This window comes from Python bivittatus, unplaced genomic scaffold (assembly GCF_059951505.1).
Source record: "Python bivittatus isolate LINGU-HERP-01145 unplaced genomic scaffold, Pbiv_v1 ctg000070_np1212, whole genome shotgun sequence".
Classification (NCBI taxonomy): domain Eukaryota; kingdom Metazoa; phylum Chordata; class Lepidosauria; order Squamata; family Pythonidae; genus Python; species Python bivittatus.
In genome coordinates, this window is record NW_028277034.1 from 43,680,562 (window position 1) to 43,702,265 (window position 21,704).

Consider the following 21,704-nt stretch of genomic DNA (forward strand, 5'->3'; position numbering starts at 1 on the left):
ATGATAATGACACCATACCATATATAATGTTACTGGCAACTAAGAAAATAACCATGCAGGGATGGTTCTCTCATGCCCCAAGAGGTAAAAACTGCCTTTCTGGAGGAGGAGATGACACTGGTGGATCTGAGTGCAGAGGATGCTGGAGTGCACTGTTTTTGCCTAGGTTTGGGGGTGGCATTACCAGGACCAGGTTCGGCCCATATTGATGCCCTCTCCCTTTAGCAGACTTGAATGTTGGGCTGTACAACAGCCTAACTTGGCCTCAGCAGAAAGATGCTGCATTATGCAGAAGTGGGTGACTCATGAGGAGGCTATAAGCACTCCCAGGACCTGAGCCTGTTGCCAATAACAGTTGGGGTAAAAGCTCTATAATCCTGCTGGATAATCCTAGCCAGAAGGGTACTTAAACCAAGCCATCACAGTTTCCCAGTTCCTGGAAGCAGCTTTGCAGCTGGCTCCTAACCTGAGCTCCTGATATCAGTTCACTACAGCTTACTCCAGACAACACCTGTGATTTAGCCCTCCTTAGATAGAATGCTTGACCTCAGATTACCAGTTCATATTTCATATTTCCCCCCTCGGCTTCAGAAGAACTTGGCATGCAGATACACACACGTTGTACTCCTGTCCCTTGGTCTCCATGCTAGTAATTCCACATGCAAATTTACACACAATATTCACCTGACTCCTGTTCTTTGTGCTGCCGACTTGGTACACAAGTGCAAGCGCCTGATCTTGCATCTTCATCACAGGGCATTTTGTCCCATCCACAGTTCCCTTTGGCCAGACTATAAAATGTTCCTTGATAATACACAAAATGATCAACCGCTTTTGTGAAACTAGTCCTGCATGGTTGGCTTTAACCAATACACAAACTCTTTGTTTTTGGGTGTTAGAGACTAACTGATATCAGATTGGTCTATTTGATGACCAACCTAACCCATTTTTTTTCTTCATCTTTATGCCAGAGATGCCTGATATAGAGTCTGATCACTTCTGCATATATAGAATATGTTCTTCTAGAATACTCTGGTCTATCTCTTTTCATGCTTTGATACAAAACTGCAACTTTTTTGCAATTCAGATGTTATGTGAACCAAACCTTTAAATTATGGTAGATAATCCAGTAATTTGCAAGTCATTAGCACAGATTTAAGGGCATTCTGATGCATTTCAGTGTGAAGTTCTGTCAGAGGATTTTTTTTTCATGCTATCGTGTAATTTATATGACAAATCAAGAATATACCTACACCTCTCTATTGCATATCATATCACAGTTTTGTTCTAAATTTCTGATAAATTTGTAAGGATCAATTATAATTTTCACAGAAATTAGTCTGTGAGTGTTGGCAAAATTAAACTGGCCAACAGCATATTTTTATCCCCTAATCATTTGCAACTGAAAATAAAGCACGTGTTAAAAAGGCCAGCTTCATTGATAATTAATAAGCAACTTAATATATATAATCTTAAACCATATTTGAGCTAAGAGACCCAACTGAGAAATGTTTTGTCAACTTTTCTAGGAGCTAGCACCTCTAGCAGTGTCCAGAGGACCACAGTTCCTTTTTTCCTGAGCTGAACAGTTCAGTGATCTTATTTGCTATATAATGCAGCTGCTTATGTCTAGGTTAGGCTTTCCAGATAAACTGTAGCACCCAATATCCCTAAGAAGCATGGTTAATGGTGAGTGATTCTGTAAGAAAATTGCTGACTATCATTATGACAATGCTATTCAAGTGAATTTTGCCACCTTTAGCTTTGGGCTTGGTTGGATGGATAATTCTTACATAATTTGTGGTAGTTGTAGTTGAAATGGTGAGGTACAGTAAAGTGTTATATGATGGAAAAAGAAGGACTTCCACTCCCTAATCCTTCCAAAGCATTTTGAAGGTGGCCATGTAATTGTCTTCACTCTTGCACAATGAACCAGTCGGTACTCTACCACTTGACCAATAGGAGGGTGCAAAAATAATTATTCAGTCAATGCCCTGCCCCTGAGCTACAATAGTGCCTGGACTAACAAGTCCTCTTTCCTGTTCCACACAGAAAAGGGAGATATACATTGTAAACATCCCCTCACCACCACCCCTCCCCTATCATTGCGGTCTATGACAGGTGCATTTATCAGGTGATTTTTCCCCAACGTATGACAGGAATGCTACCTGGCTGTCAAAACATCATTCTTCTTGCATATAATTTTCATTTAAAACTGTGATAATGGTATGACACCACCGTTTTGTAGCTAGATATTTCCTCTAACAACTACAAGCATGGATTAAGGTTTGTAGCGTAGAGGCTCTGTGTGCTGAGGGACTAACTGCTGGCTTTCTTGAACAAGAATTGGAGATGCAGTATGGTGAAACTTCTGTGCAAACTGTTCATATCAGCAGGCAAAATCAAGCCAGACAGATTTAAAAAAAAAGAACTTGTGAAATTTAGTAGAATTAAGATTAGGTTCACTGTTAAATTGCCTCTAAAATCTACCAGGGAATTCCAAATTCAGGATCAGGATGTGGTGAAGCAGGACTTTCTGTGAATGGGAGAATGACTGGCCTCCAAGCCTTGTGGACCACCAGTGTTGCAAACTGCAAAACAGCATCGAAGGACAGGGTTGTGGGGACTTAGCAGCACAGTGCACAAAAGAAGAGCACAAATACTATGTGTGGAAGAGTCCACAGGCTTCTATCTGAATAGAAATTTAAAGTTGGCACCAGTGGCATGCTGGCAAATGTTTAAAAGCTGGCTGTGCTGGCTCCATTGCCACTACTGCACCATACCACTGGCTGTGGAACAGCTGATCTGCATGCATAGGGCTCAGCTCTGCTCTCAACTGACTTGCAAAATTCCAGGAAATTTAACTATTGGCTCTCACAAGCCACTGTAACCTGGCTCTAACACAATACTGGTTGGCATCCTTTTGGTCCATTTCACTTCCTTCTGATATGGTTAAAATCCTGTTAAGAGCTGACTTGCCTGTAGTTTTGGAAATAACACCCCACATTTGGTATTTCTTTCTCGTGTTTACTGAAAGTGACAAAACAACATGTCTTGATCTGAAGCACTTACTTTCTCAGTGCTTTGTGGCTACAAGAACACTAGAGAGATTACCTGTTTTGTTTTCCCTTTTGTTCCATTATTTATGGATTGCTCTGTATAAGCACAGAGCATCTGAGGATGACACATTTCTATTAACAAGTTAGCACAAAGCCCCACTAAATTGGAGAGCTTATGCTAATCTTTTCTGTCTTCAAGGACAACAGTTAAGGAAACAGTGCCTGGTTAAGATCAGTCTTCTCAATATCAATTCAAATGGAGCATTGCCTTCTCTTCCCTTCCCCTTCCCCTTCCCCTTCCCCTTCCCCTTCCCCTTCCCTCCTTCCCTCCTTCCTTCCTAGCTATACTTTCTGGAGTTCCAACAATAACAAAACAAAATACTTTAGAAATCAGTGTACCCTTTCTGTCTGTCTCTCCTCTTGCTAAGTTCTTCTGTTGCAGCAGCTCTTGAGTTAATTTTTCTGACTCACTAGCAGCAAGAATAAAAACATGAAGAGGATTGTGAAAAGGAAAGCTTGAAAGAACAGTCCCTAAATCTGAGTGTATCCTCAATGAAATATAGACATTCAGCATCAGCAGCACATTTCAGAGGGAATTTAAATAAATGCTTGTTATTTGAAAAAGGCATTATACCAAAAGGTTATTTCCCTCTCCCATTCCAAAATGTAGCAGTTGTTGGGTTATACAAAGCATGGTTCAGGAACCAAAGTTAACAAAAGAGCTGGCATTCATAAATACAATTTATGAATCTGGAGCTCCCTCATATTAATTTTTCCTGTGTTATGAACTTACCAGATGGTCTTGACCAAGCCATTTTCTCTCCACTTCCCCATATTTGGGTGAAAATAATACTATCATATCTTGCACAATTGTTAAAACTGTCTTGCAGTGTACCCCTGTGCAGTGTAGAGGTTAAGGCATGGGACAAGTAAAGGGAAACCCCAATTTCAAGTTCACCCTCAGCCACAGAAGCTCAGTGTGTAACTTTGGGGCAGGCACTTTCTCTCAATCCAGGGTATCTTATAGGGTTGCTGTGGAGAAAAAAATGGAGGGAGTGCTATGGTATACCTTGAGGTCCTGAAAGAAGGGTGAGATACAAATTAAACAAACAAATAAATAAATAAAAGATAATTCTTCAGACATGAAAGTGCCTATTATGTCCTGTTATCAAACTGTATGCCGACATTGTTTTTAGATGTGAAATATGAGTATCTAATGATATACTAAGTACAATTTAACACCTCTTTAAAAAGACATAGACATTTTCAGTGCATGAGGGAAAGTACCAAACTGCTGACTGAGCAAAGCACTTTTGAATCTTTCAGTTCCCCATATTATTTTAGGATTTATATAACCTTCTCAGGGCCACTTAATATCTCATTGTAATGGTATGTGGGAATGGCCCTGGAAGATTGGGGGGGTGGGGTGAGAGATGCTGCCTAGGAAACAATCAGATAAGGGGGGGGGGAGCCCGCAGTCCATAATGGGCGCAGAAAGAAACTCAGAAAGGATCCTCCCTTCCTTATCAGGCTGTAAAAGAGACGGTGGGAGAGTTGTACTTTCAGACTTGCAAGATTCTGTCCATGTAGCCTTGCAATAAAGCAGAATTAGCTCATCTGGTCATGTTTCCAGTCTGGTCTACCTGGGAAGGCTGACACTCATTTACCTATTCAACACAGCTCTTCAATTTGCTAGGGATTTGCAACAATGTATTAATAGAAATTTATGATCCTCAGAAGCCTGATATTTGTACACGGCAAATAATAAATAACAGAACAAAGCAATAATACAGAAGAACATGGATGGTGGCAGGGTTCCAGTCTCTTCCAGCTTATTAACACTAATATCAAATCATACACTGGGGCATTTTTTATCAGAAAGATGCTGAAAACAGAACCGCATCTTTACTTCTGTTTCACACTTTCATTCACCTACTTGATCTCCAACATTAACCATTATTCATTGAGTGATGTCACTGGTAAAAATGGCAGAATTCTTGTTCATTGAAAAGCAGGCCAATTAAGGGATAAATGAGAGCTATGGTGGCCTTTAAAGTTTTCCCAATAGGCATTTGGAGAAGAAACAAATGGGATCCAGATGCTATTACTTTATTTTTCCCAATGCTTAAATCAACTGACCCTTTAGGTAGAGTGAGGCAAATGTCTTGGGAGACAGATGCTAGGATGCAAGAAACGATTGCTCCTGAGAATTCTTGTCATTTTCTTCTCTTAAAGAAAAGAATTGTAAGTGCTGCATGGCTGATCTGACAACTTTAAAGTAATACATGGCTGCTCTCAGATCGAATGGAAGATGCTATCCTACTGCCAGTATGGAAGAAGGGCACTTCCACATAGCAGTGTTCACTATGTTCTTACTCCCCTATCCCTCACAAACCAATTAGAAGATGATTTTGATTGTCTTCACTTTTGCTGGCCTCAGCGTGCTGAGAACAAGCAATAGCTATAAAAGTTAATCAGTTCTGCTTCCAATTAATCAGTCGAAGAATTCAGAGAGTGGGACTCAGATGCTTGAGTACCAAACATCCCTTTGCCTCCACTCCATGCAACTGGGGAAAAAAAAAGATTGCTAGTGCACCCTTCTTCCCATTTTTACTAGATGTCATATGCATTTGCCTGGCCATTTACAAAATATCTCTGGAAGGATATCATGGCAGCATGTTCCTACAGCTACTGACAAGAAGATTGGATTCATTAATAAGGTTGTCTGTATTGCTCCCCTGGTATAGTTAGTTTGTAGGCTTTGACAAGCAAGAACTTGCTTGTAAGCCCAGGAGTTGGAAAGTTAGAAAGCACAGTGAAACAAGAGCAAGAAGAAAACAACAAAAGGAAAATGGATGTCCCAGAAGCCTCTGTGTTGCAAAAAAGCCCTAGGCTTGCCAGGTAGTTCCCAGTTTAAGAATGAGTTCCATTCCCAAGGTTTGTCCTTAAGTCGAATTTGTATGTAAGCTGGAACAGTATTATTGTATAATACTGCATGAGTAGTATTCTGTAATTAATTCAAACCATTGTGTATTTAACTCGAATCATTGTATAGTTAACTTGAATTTTGCTACAATAGACGGTTCTTAACTATGGGTCATCCTTAAACTGGGCTTTCTTAACCTCCGGACTACCTGTACTTACTATATGAGGTCTGCAAAACTCTGCATGAACACTAGATGGCAGCAAAGTGTTTTCTGTATCTTGCTTGGATTTTTGCAGCCCAGACTTGGTATTTCAACATTTTGCTCTGGTTTCAGATCAGCTAAGTCAGAAAAACTCCAGTGCAAAAGCAGCAGATGTCATGGGGACAGGTAGGTTCAGAGCCAAACTGGGAACAGCATAAAAAGTATGCATGTTTTGATTCGTTTGCAAATCCAACTATTTTCTGTATGTGGAATGGAGAGGGGTTGGCATTATCTGGTGCTATGCCAAAGGCAGTAACCTGAATCTTATGAACTAATTGCAGCTCACAGATATGGCTGCAGTCCAGGGCAGGCAATACAAACACAGTGTTCAGTCAGATTCTTCAGATGAACTGTCATTACCTTTGCTGTATTCTGCTAATGGATCATCAGTTGTTCAGGATTAATATAAGCAGATGTTTCATTATCCAGTGTTTTACTGAGGAGGACATGACTCTTCCCTTCCTTAAATGTAATATTAATGCATTTATTTACTGTCTTAGCCCTGATAATTCACAGCCAACATGGCCTCTGGCTGTAAAGAATAAGTACTATTATACAATAGATGGGGTGAGTGGGGAATTAGATCTAGAGAAATGAGACAAAAGAGGAAGATTTCTACTTAGACTCTACCAACTCTTTCGTACTGAATAAAGTGAAATAATGGCCAGATGTAATGGATGTTATGGTTACTGCAAGAGACAGGCAAGGGATTGAAAGCCAAATGACATTCGGTCCTAATCAGGCTGATGGATGGATAGAGCCACATGAGATAACTGCTGATGGATCTCTATACTTCCTAATATCTCCTTCAAGTCCTGCCCCGCACCCCAGTCCTCCTAAGCGGCCTCACTGGGGTGGTGGTGATGGCATGGTCTGAGAGGAATGAATGAAGAATGCTGGGAATGTATGCCCAAAGCTTGAAGGTTATCCCAGTTGCCCAGCAAAAGTAAGTGGCACCTATATCAAGCAGCAGCCATACAGGGAGATGATGGAGGTAGATGACCATTTTGGTGAAAATAGCAAAGGTGTGATTTCACACTGTGTGGGCAGTGGTAAGCCATTCTTGTATTTTACTAAGAAAACCATGTGGACAGACGATATGAAGCAATTGATGACATGGTACTGGATAACGGGCCTCTCGTGTCAGATGACATCCAACATGCTACTAAGGAAGAGCTAAGGATCTTTCGGAGTACTAATGGTGTTTATGATGAAGCTAGATTAAAGCTTTCCAGAAGTCTAGTTACTGATGCTGCCATGCAGGAAAATAAACTTTCAGACACAAAACCATTCTGTTTACTACTCACGACATTAAAACAAAAGAAAACAAAACTAAAAACAAAACAATGGTGAAAAGCAGTGCTGCTTTCATAGTCAGGAAGCAAAGAATAGCAAAGACTGTACTTGGGTACAATGCAATCAACAAATATTATCATCTATATTTGGTGGATAACCCATAATATGATAATTATCCAAAAAAATGATGAGCTTATGGCCAAGTTCAATCTGACCTATGCAAGCAAGATGTGCTGCTTGTGGCTGGAGACTGAAACGCCAAAGTTATAAATAATACAGAAGAAAATGTAGTCGGACTGTATAGTCTAGGAAACCGAAATTAGGCAGGACAATGACTTACCAGTTTCTGTCAATCCAATGATTTTTTTTCATTGCTAACATGCTTTCAAACAGCCGAAACAATACCTCTATATAGTATCTGAACATCACTAGATGGAATGCACAGAAATCAATTGACTATATGATTGGTACAATAAGGCCAGTCAGAAAGACGTGGCCAGGAGCTGACTTGGAACAGATCCCAAATTGCTCTTATGATGCTGAAAGTTGCCGGCCAGAAATGGTCTACGCTTCAGCGGTTCGAGTCCAGCCTTCGCGTTAACAGGGTGAGCTCCTGTTTCCTCCCCAGTTCCTGTCAACTCAGCAGCTCAAAAACTCATGTGAGTAGATAAATGGGTACCTTCACGCCGGTGGGAGGAAAAATGCTGGCGGCGCCTTGCAAAAAGGAGTTGGGAGCAGTTGCTGGTAAGCGTGAAAAACCGGGCACGCCTGAAAAGGGCGCAAAGCAACGGAAACCCCGCCTCCTGCACTCGCCAGCTGGGCTCTGCTCTAGGAAGGAGGCTCTGGCAAACCACTTCCGAAACACCTTGCCTTGAAAACTGCAAAGGACTTGTCCAAAGCAGTCACTGCAGAGTCGGTAACGACTGAGCGCAGATTAAAAAAAAAAAAAAAGAGCATGCAAACTATTGCACAATATCCTTAATGTCACACATCAGGAAAATAATGTTTAGGATCATCCAATGCAGATTACAGCCCTCCATGGAAAGGGAAACGCCAGATGTTCAAACTGGTTTTAGGAAAGGCCAAAGAACGAGAGACATTATTGCTGATGAATGCTGGATAACTGAGAAATTCATTAATACTAAAAAGAAGTGAACACATGCTTGGATTGTGACAACCATGTAAACTTTGGAAAGTCTTTAGGAGAATAAGAATTCCAAAACACCTCATTATCCTCCCGTGAATCCTATACACAGGATAGAAAGCCCCGTCTGGATGGAATGTAACAAAAACACACTAGCCCCAGATCAACAAAGCAATGATACAACATTGTATACTCACTCCTTATTTAGTTAGCCTATATGCTGCATATATATTGAGGGAGGCTAGAATGGAAGTTGATGAATATGGTTTTGATACTGGAAGAAAGAAACATCAATAACCTGTACTATGTGACGACATTATTTTGATAGCTAAAAATGCAAATTAACTGCAAGCTCAAAATCAAGGAACACAGGGAAAAAATGAGATTAGGATTAAACATAAAGAAGACCAAACTACTGATGCCAGGTACAGCAACCAGCTTTATAATTAACAATGACACTACTGAAGAGATGAGTAGCTTCTGTCTTTTAGAATTGACTATCAGTAGTAAAGGAACTAGCAGTCAAAAATATGCTGTAGACATGCACTTGGTAGAGTAGCAATGAAGGCCTTGGAAAAGATATTCAGATGCTGGGATGGGTCTATACCTATACAGTTCAGAATAGTGGAGGCAATGGGTTTCCTTGTGACATTATATGGATTTGAAAATTGGACCTTGAAAAAGCAGAATAGAAAGAGTATGGATGTTTTTGAACTTTGGTGTTGGAGAATACGTCTAAGAACACCATGAGTAGCCATGAAAATAAACAAATGGATCATGGAATAAATCAATGCAGAGTTTTTCTTTGGTTAATTCTTAAACTGACTCTGTGTCTCTCCATTTTAAATTTTCTTCTTCTTGTTACTTCAATATTAATGGCAAACTGAAAGAATGTGTGAGAACTTCTTTTAGTTTCTTTTTTTAAAAAACAAATTACCAAGCCATATGATATGATTATGAAATTGCATCTAGAACTGAAAGCTCCCATATAGGTTTGGGGAGATGAGGCCAGAAACCTCTCAGATCTATAAAATTTATCTTATTCCCTTTCTCTATTTTGAAGAGCACTTATGTTGTGGATCATAAAGCAGAATGAAAAATCCTCAGCCTATTAAGAGAAAGTGGAGGGAAGTGAATGAGGTCAGAATTCCTTTCTGTCATCTTTTTCTTGACCTTGCAATAGATGGGACATGAAGAAAAATGAGCAACTGCTATATGACTGTTGGCAATATTGACCTTCGGACAACATAGCACTAGTTACATCTGCCATTGTTATTGTTGGTCGCACAGTCAGCCAGATGTTTGGACTGGATTTGGCATTTTTTATCCAGCTATCGAGTCCTTCCCAAGGACCTGGGACAGGCAGATGTTGTTTGATGGTGTTAAAGTTATTGTCACAGGATATAAGCTGTTCCAAGTAAAATTGCCTTTTGCAGTTGACTGACAGTGATTTTGTCAATGCCAATGGTCTTCAAGTGACATTCCAGATATTTTGGGATTATATCATCATCATCATCATCATCATCATCATCATCATCATCATCATATTATTATTATTATTATTATTATTATTATTATTATTATTATTATTATTCTGATGCAGCAAGAGGTGCACAGATGATTTTTAAAGTTTGGGATTAGCCAGTGACATTAATATGCAACACACATTAATTCCCATTGAATTATGACAGAACTGTCTAGAATTCAACATTTCTACCAGATCTCTAAAGTTGCTATAATGAATAATAATGGAAAATGCACTTTAATTGTTTGTCTTCTCAGGGATTGAAGGTGAAAAGAGCAGCATGGACATTTTTGCACGGGCAGCAACATTTAGTTTCTCTGATAAAAGCTCAAGAAGTACATGAAATACTGAAACAGAGATGGCGATATTAGCTAAAAGAAATATCAAGGGAGAAGCCAGTGAAAGGAGTTTGTCCATGTGTTTTGCTTCTCACTGTCTTTCAAATTAAGTTGAAGCTTGACTGTAGATCCATTTACCTGGTGAAATGTGGGCTGTCCTTCATTAGAGTAGTTCAATGATACAGGGGTGTCCACAGGAGATCATGATGGCAGCCACAACCATGTGATGGAAGCCCTGTTCCTTCTTCATGTGTGTTGTGACACACCTAAAAAAGGGGCAGGGCCTCAAACACATGCTCGTGGCTGCCATCTTCACTGTTTTGACCACTTACCTGTGGATAACCCTCGGACTTTAGACAGCCTTCTGTTGGGGATACTTCAATCTAGATTCCTGTACTGAGCAAGTGACTAGACTGAATCCTGTAAATAGACATTCCCAACTTTATGATTCTATTAATATTCTAGCCTGAGAATCTTGTCTGTAGCATTAGCTGTATCTGTACAAGATGCATTCTGATGAGGATCTTACTCCTACTTGTCCATAGTGTAGTATTCTTCTAACTCGTCCGCATCACAGATAGGGATAAATGAAGGATTGACATGGTGTGCATAATGGGCAAGGTTTAATAATTGTTTAAAATTATTATAATTGTTTGATAATCATTATGCAAATGTTTTACAATCATTTATTTGTAATGTTTATCATGAGAGCCAGTTCATTGTAGTGACTGAAGGCACTGGGCTAAAAAACCTGGAGACTGAGAGTTCTAGTTTTGCCTTAGGCATGAGGGCAACTGGATAACTTTGGGCTAGTCACTCTCTCTCAGCCCAAAGAAGTAGACACTACCAAGCCACTTCTGAAAATCTTGCCATGGACTTGTCATGCAATTGCCAAGAGTTAAGATGGATTCAGGCATCATTTTTTTTAAAAAAAATGTTTATAATGCACCTTTCAGCTTTCGAGTCACCACATTCTAGAAACTGTTTTAAAATACAAATAATTACAGTTAAACAAGTAAAACTTATGTTACTGAATATTAGAACCACTAACATAATTTCATGAAGTCCAATACATTTTCTAGAGACTTTTTCCCACATGAGACTATATACTGTAGGTGTATGAGAAATTACTGGCAATGTGGAAGAGAAAATAGGAGACATCTTATTTGTCATTCATCTCCATTGCCAAGGAAGCTATGGATGAAAGGACTGAGATGCAAATGTCCTCTCTTCTTGTGCTCAGTCCTAGCAGGAATTCTGAGCAGTGCAGCTTCATTTGTTCTTCAGGGAACCTGGCAGGAGCAGCTCCCTCATGGGAGAAAAAATAGGAATGAGTTTTGGGTGCCACTAAACAGAGTAAGGGAAATACAAATGTTTCCTAAGGAATATAATCCAGTGGCATGTTCTACCTATAAAAATCCACTGTAATGAGCTGGAGTTCCCACTCATTTTAAAACTGTGTTTACAATGATATAACGTATGTCCTGGGTCAGGCAACCCTGATTCTTTAGTGGGGCCCATAGGCACATATGGAAATCTGAAAGGACATCATGGGCTCCCTCACAAAATGGCTGCCATTGCCAGTATGATTGACCAGCAAAAAACAAAAAACAAAAAACCAGAAGACAAACTGGTGGAATTCCTGCCCATCATGGTTTCTAGCAGGTCCCCAATCCCAATCAAACAATCAGCAAAGGATTTAATAATTCTAGAAAGGTTTACCAGAGCATGTCTTACAGCAGGGCCATAATTTTTACCCATAGCTTGCTTCAGCATACATTTTATCATCTCTACATACTCTGTTTTCTGTTTATGTTATGTGTACAGTAATTAAAAAAACACATGCAACGTTGACAATTATACCAGTTTTTCCAAACCAGATTTGTTGGGAATATAGCTGTCCAAATTCTAAGCGTTTGGCCCTGGTGGCTAGGAATACTGGAAGGTGTAGTCTGAAAATACCTGGAGGGTGCCTGGTACAGGAAGACTGTTTTCAAATAGTAAGTCAATTAAGAGGGAAGAAGAGAAAGAAAAGGAGGCATGTCCATTAGAGAAAGGAGGAGTAAGAGTGGGAAAGAAAAATGCTCTCTGGTGGGAATTATGTATGCTACCAAGCTAGCTATAGATCAAGATCCTGAAGTAATACAAAAAGCAAGCATGTACAGATGCTCAGAATGTGCTTCTGCGTTATTCATTAAACTGTGCACAGAGGCAGAAGATGCAAAGGAGTCCCTTCAGAGAAAAGTTAATGGCAAACACCAGCTCAGTGAATTATTCTGATCTCTTTAAGACTTTCCAAATGAGTCACAAAATCCTTCCGGCATTTCTCTTCTCTTCCCCAATCGAACAGTTAGGCTAATTTGTATTAGGCTTAATGTGTTTCTTACCCTGAAATGCCAACGGTTTGTAAAATGCACCTCAAAATTTGTCCAAGCAAAGTATTTCCCCTGTGTAATTTGTTTTATTAATGATTACCTCCAGTTTCACATCTCTTTCTATTATCTTAATGGAATTTACGAATGGCCTAATGAAGTTTAAGTAATCTTCAAGCCAAAAATGCTGCAGTTTCCCGTTGGAGGAAAAGGGAGACCATAACCCCCTTAGCTGAGTTACTATATGAGCATAAAAACATCCCCAAATTGAATTAAGATAATGATGCTGGGTAAAATGGCATCTTAGCTCCAATGTTATCCCATCCTATTAAAATTAAGACTGCAATCCCATACCCACTCACCCAGTCTTATTTCTGCCAAGCTCTGTAAGTAGAGTACACAAACAGTCAAATGTTGAAAGCCAAACAGAAGGAAAACTAATGTTTTTCATTGATTTCTGAATTAAAAAATGCATGCGTAAAATAGTGGGAAGAAAATATTGTACTGTCATTTTGCCTCTTCTGTCAGGAAACGTATATCTGTACAAGCAATATATGGAAACTTTTGGAATTTGCCATACGTGTTGTCAGAAACAGTCAATTATCCAAGACCATTGTGAAAAAAAATGCTTTTGAACATTCTCGCCATCTAGATCTTGCCCTACCTTGACCCTTCTTGAATTCAGCAGTCATTTAACCTTCGGCTTTTGGATTCATCCTCTCAACTCACAGCTCTTCTTTCAGCCACGTCAGACACAAAGATCCCTTTCTTAGTCTAAGCTTTTTCTGCAATCCTTCAAGATCCTATGTCATGGTCACGTAGAGAGGTCCAATGTTACATAGCTGTAGAATCCCAGGATTTCATAAAACAAAGCATGTTTTTCCTCCTCCTATCTTAAGAAAGAGGGGAGGCCTGAATCACTGATGCATTTTAAACAGATCCCCCATCACATGAAGGAATTTGAAATATTGATGTGGATGTTTGCTAATTCCACTGAGCAAAAATTTATTTTTGCTGCTACTTAGAATTCAGAAGCAGTAATTCAGCTTCCTCATCAGAAAGGCAAAGGATGATTTGAAAAACCCACATGAGAGCAGTCATGGAAAACTGTGCCAAGGGAGTGATGAAAAACCCCTCTCATAAGAATGCTTCCTATTGATGCATCTGCTTGCTAGAAACTGCTTTCCACTTTATAATCAGTAACATTCCTACTGGCCCTTCCTGCAACTATGGCCCCCGGTCTCTTATGGCTCAGTTTTCAATACTGATCATCTAATTATTTTCTCATTATGTTAATATCTCTCATCTTCAGTCTCTTCCAGATCTAGAGTTCTCTCAAACATCTGCTCATCCAGAGATTCATCCCATTATTAACTAAGCCACTACACTAATCTACCTGGATGCAAATCCAATTTTTCAGATAAAAATCTGCATCCTACACTGATTTCCAAATATATAGAAAGAATATACACACATTTTATGAATAGTGCATTCATGTCTAAATTACAGGAAAAAATATGAATAGTGAACAGGAAGAGAGAATCCATGACTGCATGTGCTTTGACTATAAAAATATGCTTTTGAAGATGCTATTTATTCATATACTTGCACTGGAGTAAGTGCCATATATTCCATGAGAATTCTCTTTAATTTTTCACCCTCTAGGAATCAGATCAATATTTGTGCATTTGGATAGAGAACTTGCCACTAAAAGGCTAAATTTAGATCTGATAAAATTGCGAATACATACAGCCTGAATTACAGTAAAAAAACCTCTAGAATAGGGCATTGCATTTTCCTTCAATAAATATAGTTCAGCTAGACAGGAGGAATAAAGGGCCAAACTAGATAATATATAAAAAGCATATACGTATTTCATGAATACAGAAGATATCAAATGAGGCAAAGGAGGGAATGCCATTAAGGAAAATATCAGTAAGAATATTATCTTGCTTTCTATGTACTTTTGCGGGTATAAATCACATGAAAGCACCCTAAATTACAAAGCAAAGGGCTGTTAAAGAGGCTGAAAGTGATGCACTTAATAAATATGGCTCAGCTGCAGTGTAAGAAATACCTTTTGCTGTTTTTTAAATCACTTCTTTAGAAAATAATGTTAACAAAGTCACATAAAATACTTCCTTGTTTAACAGAGTCATCTGAGAGAAAACCTAACCATTTTGCACAATAACAGGACAAATAAAGACACATTCTGTGCTATACACTGATTTGTAACATAGAGCACAGTCTTAATAATGACAAAAACGGTTGCTGCTTAGCATGAGACCTCATGGTGAAGCCGCTGTTGCAGAAGTTATGCTAAGGCATATTTCTAAGGGCAGTTTAGAAAGAGGCATGAGACAATGCAAAATTCATTTTAAAGTATGGTTTACATCTCCATGAAGATAGGTAAAGCTATGGTTTGAACTTCCAGAGGTTCAGGTAAGTCATGGCTTGAAATTGTTCTTCTGCTTTTGTACCTGTTCACCTCTCCAACTTGCTGTAGTTTGCTTACTGCAGTCAAGACCCATACGAAAACAGTATACACAAGAGCGATGCACAACTATACATACAATGGGCCAATTAAAGCAATAAGAATATTTATGATGTAAACTTAAAAAATGTAAATAACATAATAATAATTAATTTTTTAATTCCATATCCTCTATTTTAAAGTGACTATTTTCAAGATTATAGGCTTCTGTTATATATATCACTGTATTGTAGAATTTTACTAATGTATTCATCGCATAGGTCAACCCTGCATCCAAGCCCATTAGAAATTGTTCTCTTACATGCTTTCATAGCTACTGCCAAAAATTAGCAACAGATTTGACCCCACCTTTACGGTTACCCTCCAAGTTCTAGGTGTATTGGCTTCCAGCGATAGAACAGTAAGGTTTATCTATTTCAACAGCACAGTATCAACTATATATTGTAAAACAAGATTTGTAAATTCAATTTATGCAACTGTTCTTTTTCCATATTGCAAATAAGTAATAAACGATTCTTTGTCCATTCAGATATCATACCAATACATGGTCAAGCTTTTTCTATCCATAGAAACTTATATTCACTCCTGTTTCTATATGCATCTCTTTGCAACTTCCTGTAGGAAATCAACCCTTGATAGAGCTGTTTTCCTCCTCTTTGCCAGAAAGCACATAGAGCTTAAAGTATCAGTTTTCTTGTGACTTCACAAAGCAGAGATGGTCAATCTAAGTCATGTGATCTACAGAATCTAGAATTCACAGCCCCAGAATCCAGCATACTCCTGAAATCCCTGGAGCATTCTTAGAGTGGGTTGAACCAAATCTCATTACTGGGGAGATTAATGGGGAAGGGGGACTGGAACAAAATGGGCATTCTAACTCTAGCAGAGCCCTAAGGCACCTTCAAAACTCTTAGCTTCTTTCCCCTCCAAAATAAGCTCCCGCCTAAATGAACCAAGTATTTTAGACCTACCTACTGTGGTGCATCATACCTCCTGTGGCCCTCGGAGTTTTTAAAAAAATACCAAAATATTTGGTAATGCAGACCCCAGTGGAAAAAATCCCCCACCTTTGGTATAGCAGAAAAGAGATACATTTCATCCTACTGTTATCCACAGTTGTATTCCAAATACAACTTGGAATTTGTCCTTCCTATTTCCCAGGAAGGACAGCATAACAAATGGAACAAAAATCTAGCCTAATCTATTAGGCTGAAACCGAACAGCTTCAAAAAGCAAGTTTCTGTTTTGCCTGACGAAGATCAGAGAGAAGTCTAACTTCAAATTATGTAGAAGAAAATGGAAAATCGATCTGGCTTCATTACAGAAAACTTTGGATTGAAATATTTTAGGTGGTTATTTTTTAAAGTTCCTCATATGTTGCCTATTGACCATTTGACTATAGGTTTTGAAAACGAAGAATAGTTCTTCAAAAAGATCTAAATGGACTCCATATTGATTTAATGAAAACCGAATCACATTTAAATGTTCATTGTTCAGAAGAGACCGATAATTATAAGGATCTGCCCACCTGGTAACAGAAGCATGCTAGCTGGAGCCTAGAGTGAATTTTAAAAGAGACTATAGGCAGAGTGAGGCATATGCCTTGCAGCGTCATGAGATATAGTCATTTTGATAAGGATGTCATAGAAAACTCAACAAAACTGTATGCCTTAAACTGGACCACTGGTCAAAGAATTTGAGTGTCCTTAAGAGCTTGGGTATCTGGAGGTATGGTCCAAAAAGCCATGAATGACAGTCATAATGGTGTAATCAAACCCTGCCTGTTTTTTAATGCAACCTCATTATATTCTCTACTGTAATGGCTCTTCCTTTACTACACATTCTAGTCTTCTGAACACATTTGAACATTTTTTAATTCTAGCAAAAAATTGATATGATACCCACCATTTCCCCCAATCAAAATCAGTGCAACAATGTTGAACTGCTTTATGGTTGTGAACCACAATATAAACCATCCTCAGCATTATTGTCCTTACCGCCACATCTCCGTTATGTTCCAACTCTTGTAGGCATAAAGTGATATATTTTTGGCACTGACAAAACAAAACAAAAATCTTGAACAGTTTTGATATTCTTCCAACAACATTACCTTTGTGAGAAGACGTCTCTGTAGGGGCTTCCATGTTGAAGAGCAATTCCATATCCTCGATCTGCAATAGTATTTCCAACAGTATAGAAGGAACAATCTGGATCATTCAGAGCAACATATTCCAAAACCGCTGCATCCCAAACAAAGGCATAATTTCCATATTTGACCTGAAACAACAAAAGAAAATAAATGATCCAATTTTGCTTCAAATGTTTTTTGGGGAAAAAAAAAACTATGAACAGAAACAGTATATTTTACAGCCTATTTGAAAGAGTGGGGTTTTTCCAGCATCATTTTCAGCATAGGTAAATATGAAAAATATCCCAGCCAGAAACCTGTTTCATTTACAGGACACCTTCTTTCATGAGACTTAAGAGGACATTTCCAGTTTAAGTCTGATGTGCCAACTGTAAGGGAAGAACTAGGGACCACAATTCATGCAGTGATAACCTCAGGACTGGATCACTATCACGTGTTTCATTTCTGTTTCTGTCTGTCTATCATGTGCTCTATGTGGAATTGCCCTTGATGCTGGTTCAGAAGGTACAATTCATGCTGAATGCAATGGCTAGGTTATTAACTGGGCTGTCATATCTACAACTGTGTTAAAACCAGTATGCACTGGTTGGCTGTTTGCAACTAAACCAGGTTCAAAGTCCAAGGTATTATTAGACAAAGCCCTAAACAACTCCATTACACTAGGCCCCAGGCTCAAATGTTAGTTGAAGTGGCATCTATTCTATCAATGATATCCTTTCTGCTAGCATATCAGTCCTAATGGTGGTATATTTAGGTGTTCTTTAACATACGTTTTTATATTGGATTTCCTGAGCTGCCAACTCCCATTGCTAGCTTTAATGGCTTGCTTTTATTTCTTGACATTATTTTATAACATCATTGTAAAATACTTTGAGAGCTCTAATAAATACTTGTCAGCCTTCCCAAGTAGCCCAGTTAGGAACCACGACCAGATGAGCTAATTCTACTTTATTGTAAGGCTATCTTAACAGAATATTGCAAGTCTGAAAGTACAAATCTCCCACTGTCTCTTTTACAGCCTGAGAAGTTAGGGAGGTTCCCTTTGGAGTTTCTTTCTCTGCCCGTCATGCAGTTGTGGGCTATGCCCTCTCTTATCTGATCGTTCCCTAGGCAGCACCTCTTCCCCCCTTCTCCCAAGGTCATTCTCACATACCTACAATAATAAATAGAAACTTCATATTTTAAATAAATAAATAATGAAGTACATTGGGTGGGAAATAATGTTCCATCTAGGTATTGACACAATTTAGATCCTCTAGGCCACAGTAGATGACAAGATGTAGCTAACCTTGGTTGGTCTAGATAAAGCTAAGCAGGTCTGGACCTGGTTAATACTTCTGTGAGAGATCCCCAGGAAATCCCAGGGTTATAGATTAGACTGGAAGATTGAAAAAGACATCCTAGAAAAAGGCAGAAGCAAATCACTTTCACAGAGTTGCCCAGAAAGTAACATGGACATGAGGAGTAGACCTCCACTCAAAGGAGAATTCATTCCTTAATTCCATGTATTTAGCAAGGTGCTGTGTTCTGTGCCTGAAGACTATGACATTCATTGTCTTCATAGCTTCCAGTATTTCCAAGCATGTGCTGGAATTCTAAGTGAAGAGAACAATAATTATGTTTGAAGAAAATCCATAATGACGAAAGCATACCTTAAAAAAAAAAAGCTGAGCAACTGCTAAAACCTCATCCCCCTGATGAGTTTTCCCTTCACTTCATCTATAAAATTCTTTAATGTCTATAAAATCTAGCACAACATATCCCATGTTCTGCCTTCATTCACAGGCACAATACCATTGGAAGGGCTGGGGAAATAACATAATGACTTATTACTATTACTCTTATTATTTATTCAATTTGTATGGCCGCCTATCTCATCTAAGTGACTGGGTGGCTCACAGCATAATATATGCTGAACAAGATAATACAGAGGAGAAGGGGAACAGACTTTTCATTATTAACAGTTGCAACTTATTCCTCAAAATGTGTGTTTCCCCTTTTAGACTTAAAATAGAGCACCCATTTAAAAATGGTTGAAAAATAGGAAATTGTCATGTCAGCCCTGGACTACCCCAACCCTCTCTCATCTCTACATCTGCTATTTCCCAGTTATCTACATGTATATCCGCTATTCCATCAAATAAATTCTTTTATCAGTTGTGTCAGCTTGATTCTTTGCACATTGCCTATTCTCTAGCTGTCTGAAGAAGGCAGTTGCTTTCTCTCATGGGTCCCATGCAGTATATTTTCTTTAATACTCCAACCAATTACACTATCTCTAAAGGAAAGCCAAGGCAAACTCATTAAATGTGTAAAGTCAACATGAAATAAATATGTAACAACTTATAAAATAAACAATACAATTTACAAAACAGGCTTCCTGGGCTAGGCAAACCAAAGGGGAATTGTAAAAGAAAAAAAAAAACCCTGGCAGAATATTAAATTACATTCTATCATTATTAGATTACTGTTCAATGTTATAGATGATATTTTCAAAATCTGTTTACTGGCAGGAATTACTGAAGTGTACCAGCCTGGTTCCTCATTTCTGAGATGCACCAGAGGCATTTTGCCTTGGGATGTATGATGGGTCCCCCACCTTTACCCAAAAAGCATAATTCATGTTTTCTTGAATAAACAAACCAAACAGGGAAGAACAATGAGTTGCTCATAGCTTTAGAGCCTGAAGATAAGCTTTAGGAGGAGATCCAATGAGAGAATTTTGGGTTGATTTTACTAGCTTCAGACTCTAAGGATTTGGATACTGAATCATCTGAGGACTTGGATACTGAACTGGTTGGTCAACAGGACTATATTTGATGCCAACAATTTGTAGATTTCAGAAGGAAGTAAGCTGGGAAAGGATTTGTATGCTATCTTTCTCTTCTTTTTTTTTCACCTCTTCTTCTATAGATCTTGACTTGTATGACTGCTCTCCAAACCTAGCACATTGAATCAGAACCATTACCTAAGCTATGAGCTGGAAATCCCTGACTGAAATGTAAAAGTGATTTGTATTTGCATGAATATAGGAGAGACCAACAGGTCCAGGTATCCAGGCAGTAGCAGGAGCTCCATTAACATTTTCCCCACTGCTCAGTTTGTTCCACCCTTTCAGTCTCAGAATACTTGTATTTAATACATATTGCTGGTATGGTGTATTGCTTAAGAAGTTGGACTAGGACTAGAGAGACATAACCTATTGGATGTCTGTAGGTCAATCACTTTCTCTTGGGCCATCTTACTTTATAGGGTTGCTATAGATATAAAACAAAGGAAGATCTCCATGTAAGCTGCTTTGAGGTTCTAGAGAAAAGGTGGGATATGCATCAGACAAACCCCTTCACTACCTTAAACATGGTCTTTGTCATGGTTTAGATCTTCAAATTACTTTTCTTCCAGAGGTTCCCCTGGATTTCAGCCTCAGTTATTATCTTAGGCATGAAATATGTTAATTCAAAGCTGTCCATAGATTTTTCATAGTAGTCATTAGCAGGAAGAAATCAATATAGAGAGAACTGTAAACTTAAAAATGATGAATAGATCAGCTTGATCAGCAGGTGGTGAAAATAGAACTATTGGTTGACTCTATTTGTGCCTGGTTTCTGATGCTGTTATTGCTTAGTGGTAAATGTAGTTTTAGGATTTAGTTAGGAAATGAAGCTAAATTCATTCTGGTTGTTTCTTCTTTCAAATGCTACTCTCTTTTTACCTGGAAGATTATAGATATACCGGAAGTCTTAGATAAGGAGAATAGAAAAAAAATTGATTTCATTAATTTGCTATAGTTTTCAGACAATGATTGTCTTTCAATCCAACTCATAAAAAGGAAAAGACAGGGACTGATTTAAAGAATGAAAAGTTCAAGACAACAAAGTTAAGGAACAGGGGGGATAAGTTGAAGGAAGGAGAAAAGTATTTAAGGTTTGCATTTTAATGTGAATCTAACTCATTTGCATTTCCCCAATCCATATGCATTTATATGAATTTTAGCAGCATGATGGGAGGATGGAAGGGAACCAAAAAGCAGTTCGGAATTGTAGGTTGACCATCCCTGCATTACTGGTTAATTTGTTTTGATACTACAGAGATACCATTATTGACTTACCTGCTACAATATTACAGAGGATCTTTAGATC

At 38.6% G+C, this 21,704-nt stretch overlaps 1 protein-coding gene across 1 annotated transcript in view; it reads right to left on the reverse strand.

The window, feature by feature from the left end:
- Positions 1-21,704, reverse strand: part of GRID2 (glutamate ionotropic receptor delta type subunit 2) — a 490,302-nt gene that overhangs the window by 86,095 nt on the left and 382,503 nt on the right. Inside the window, exon 13 of the mRNA XM_088133270.1 lies at positions 17,527-17,693. Within this exon, the coding sequence (XP_087989396.1) occupies positions 17,527-17,693 (167 nt within the window). The remainder of the gene's footprint in view (positions 1-17,526; positions 17,694-21,704) is intronic.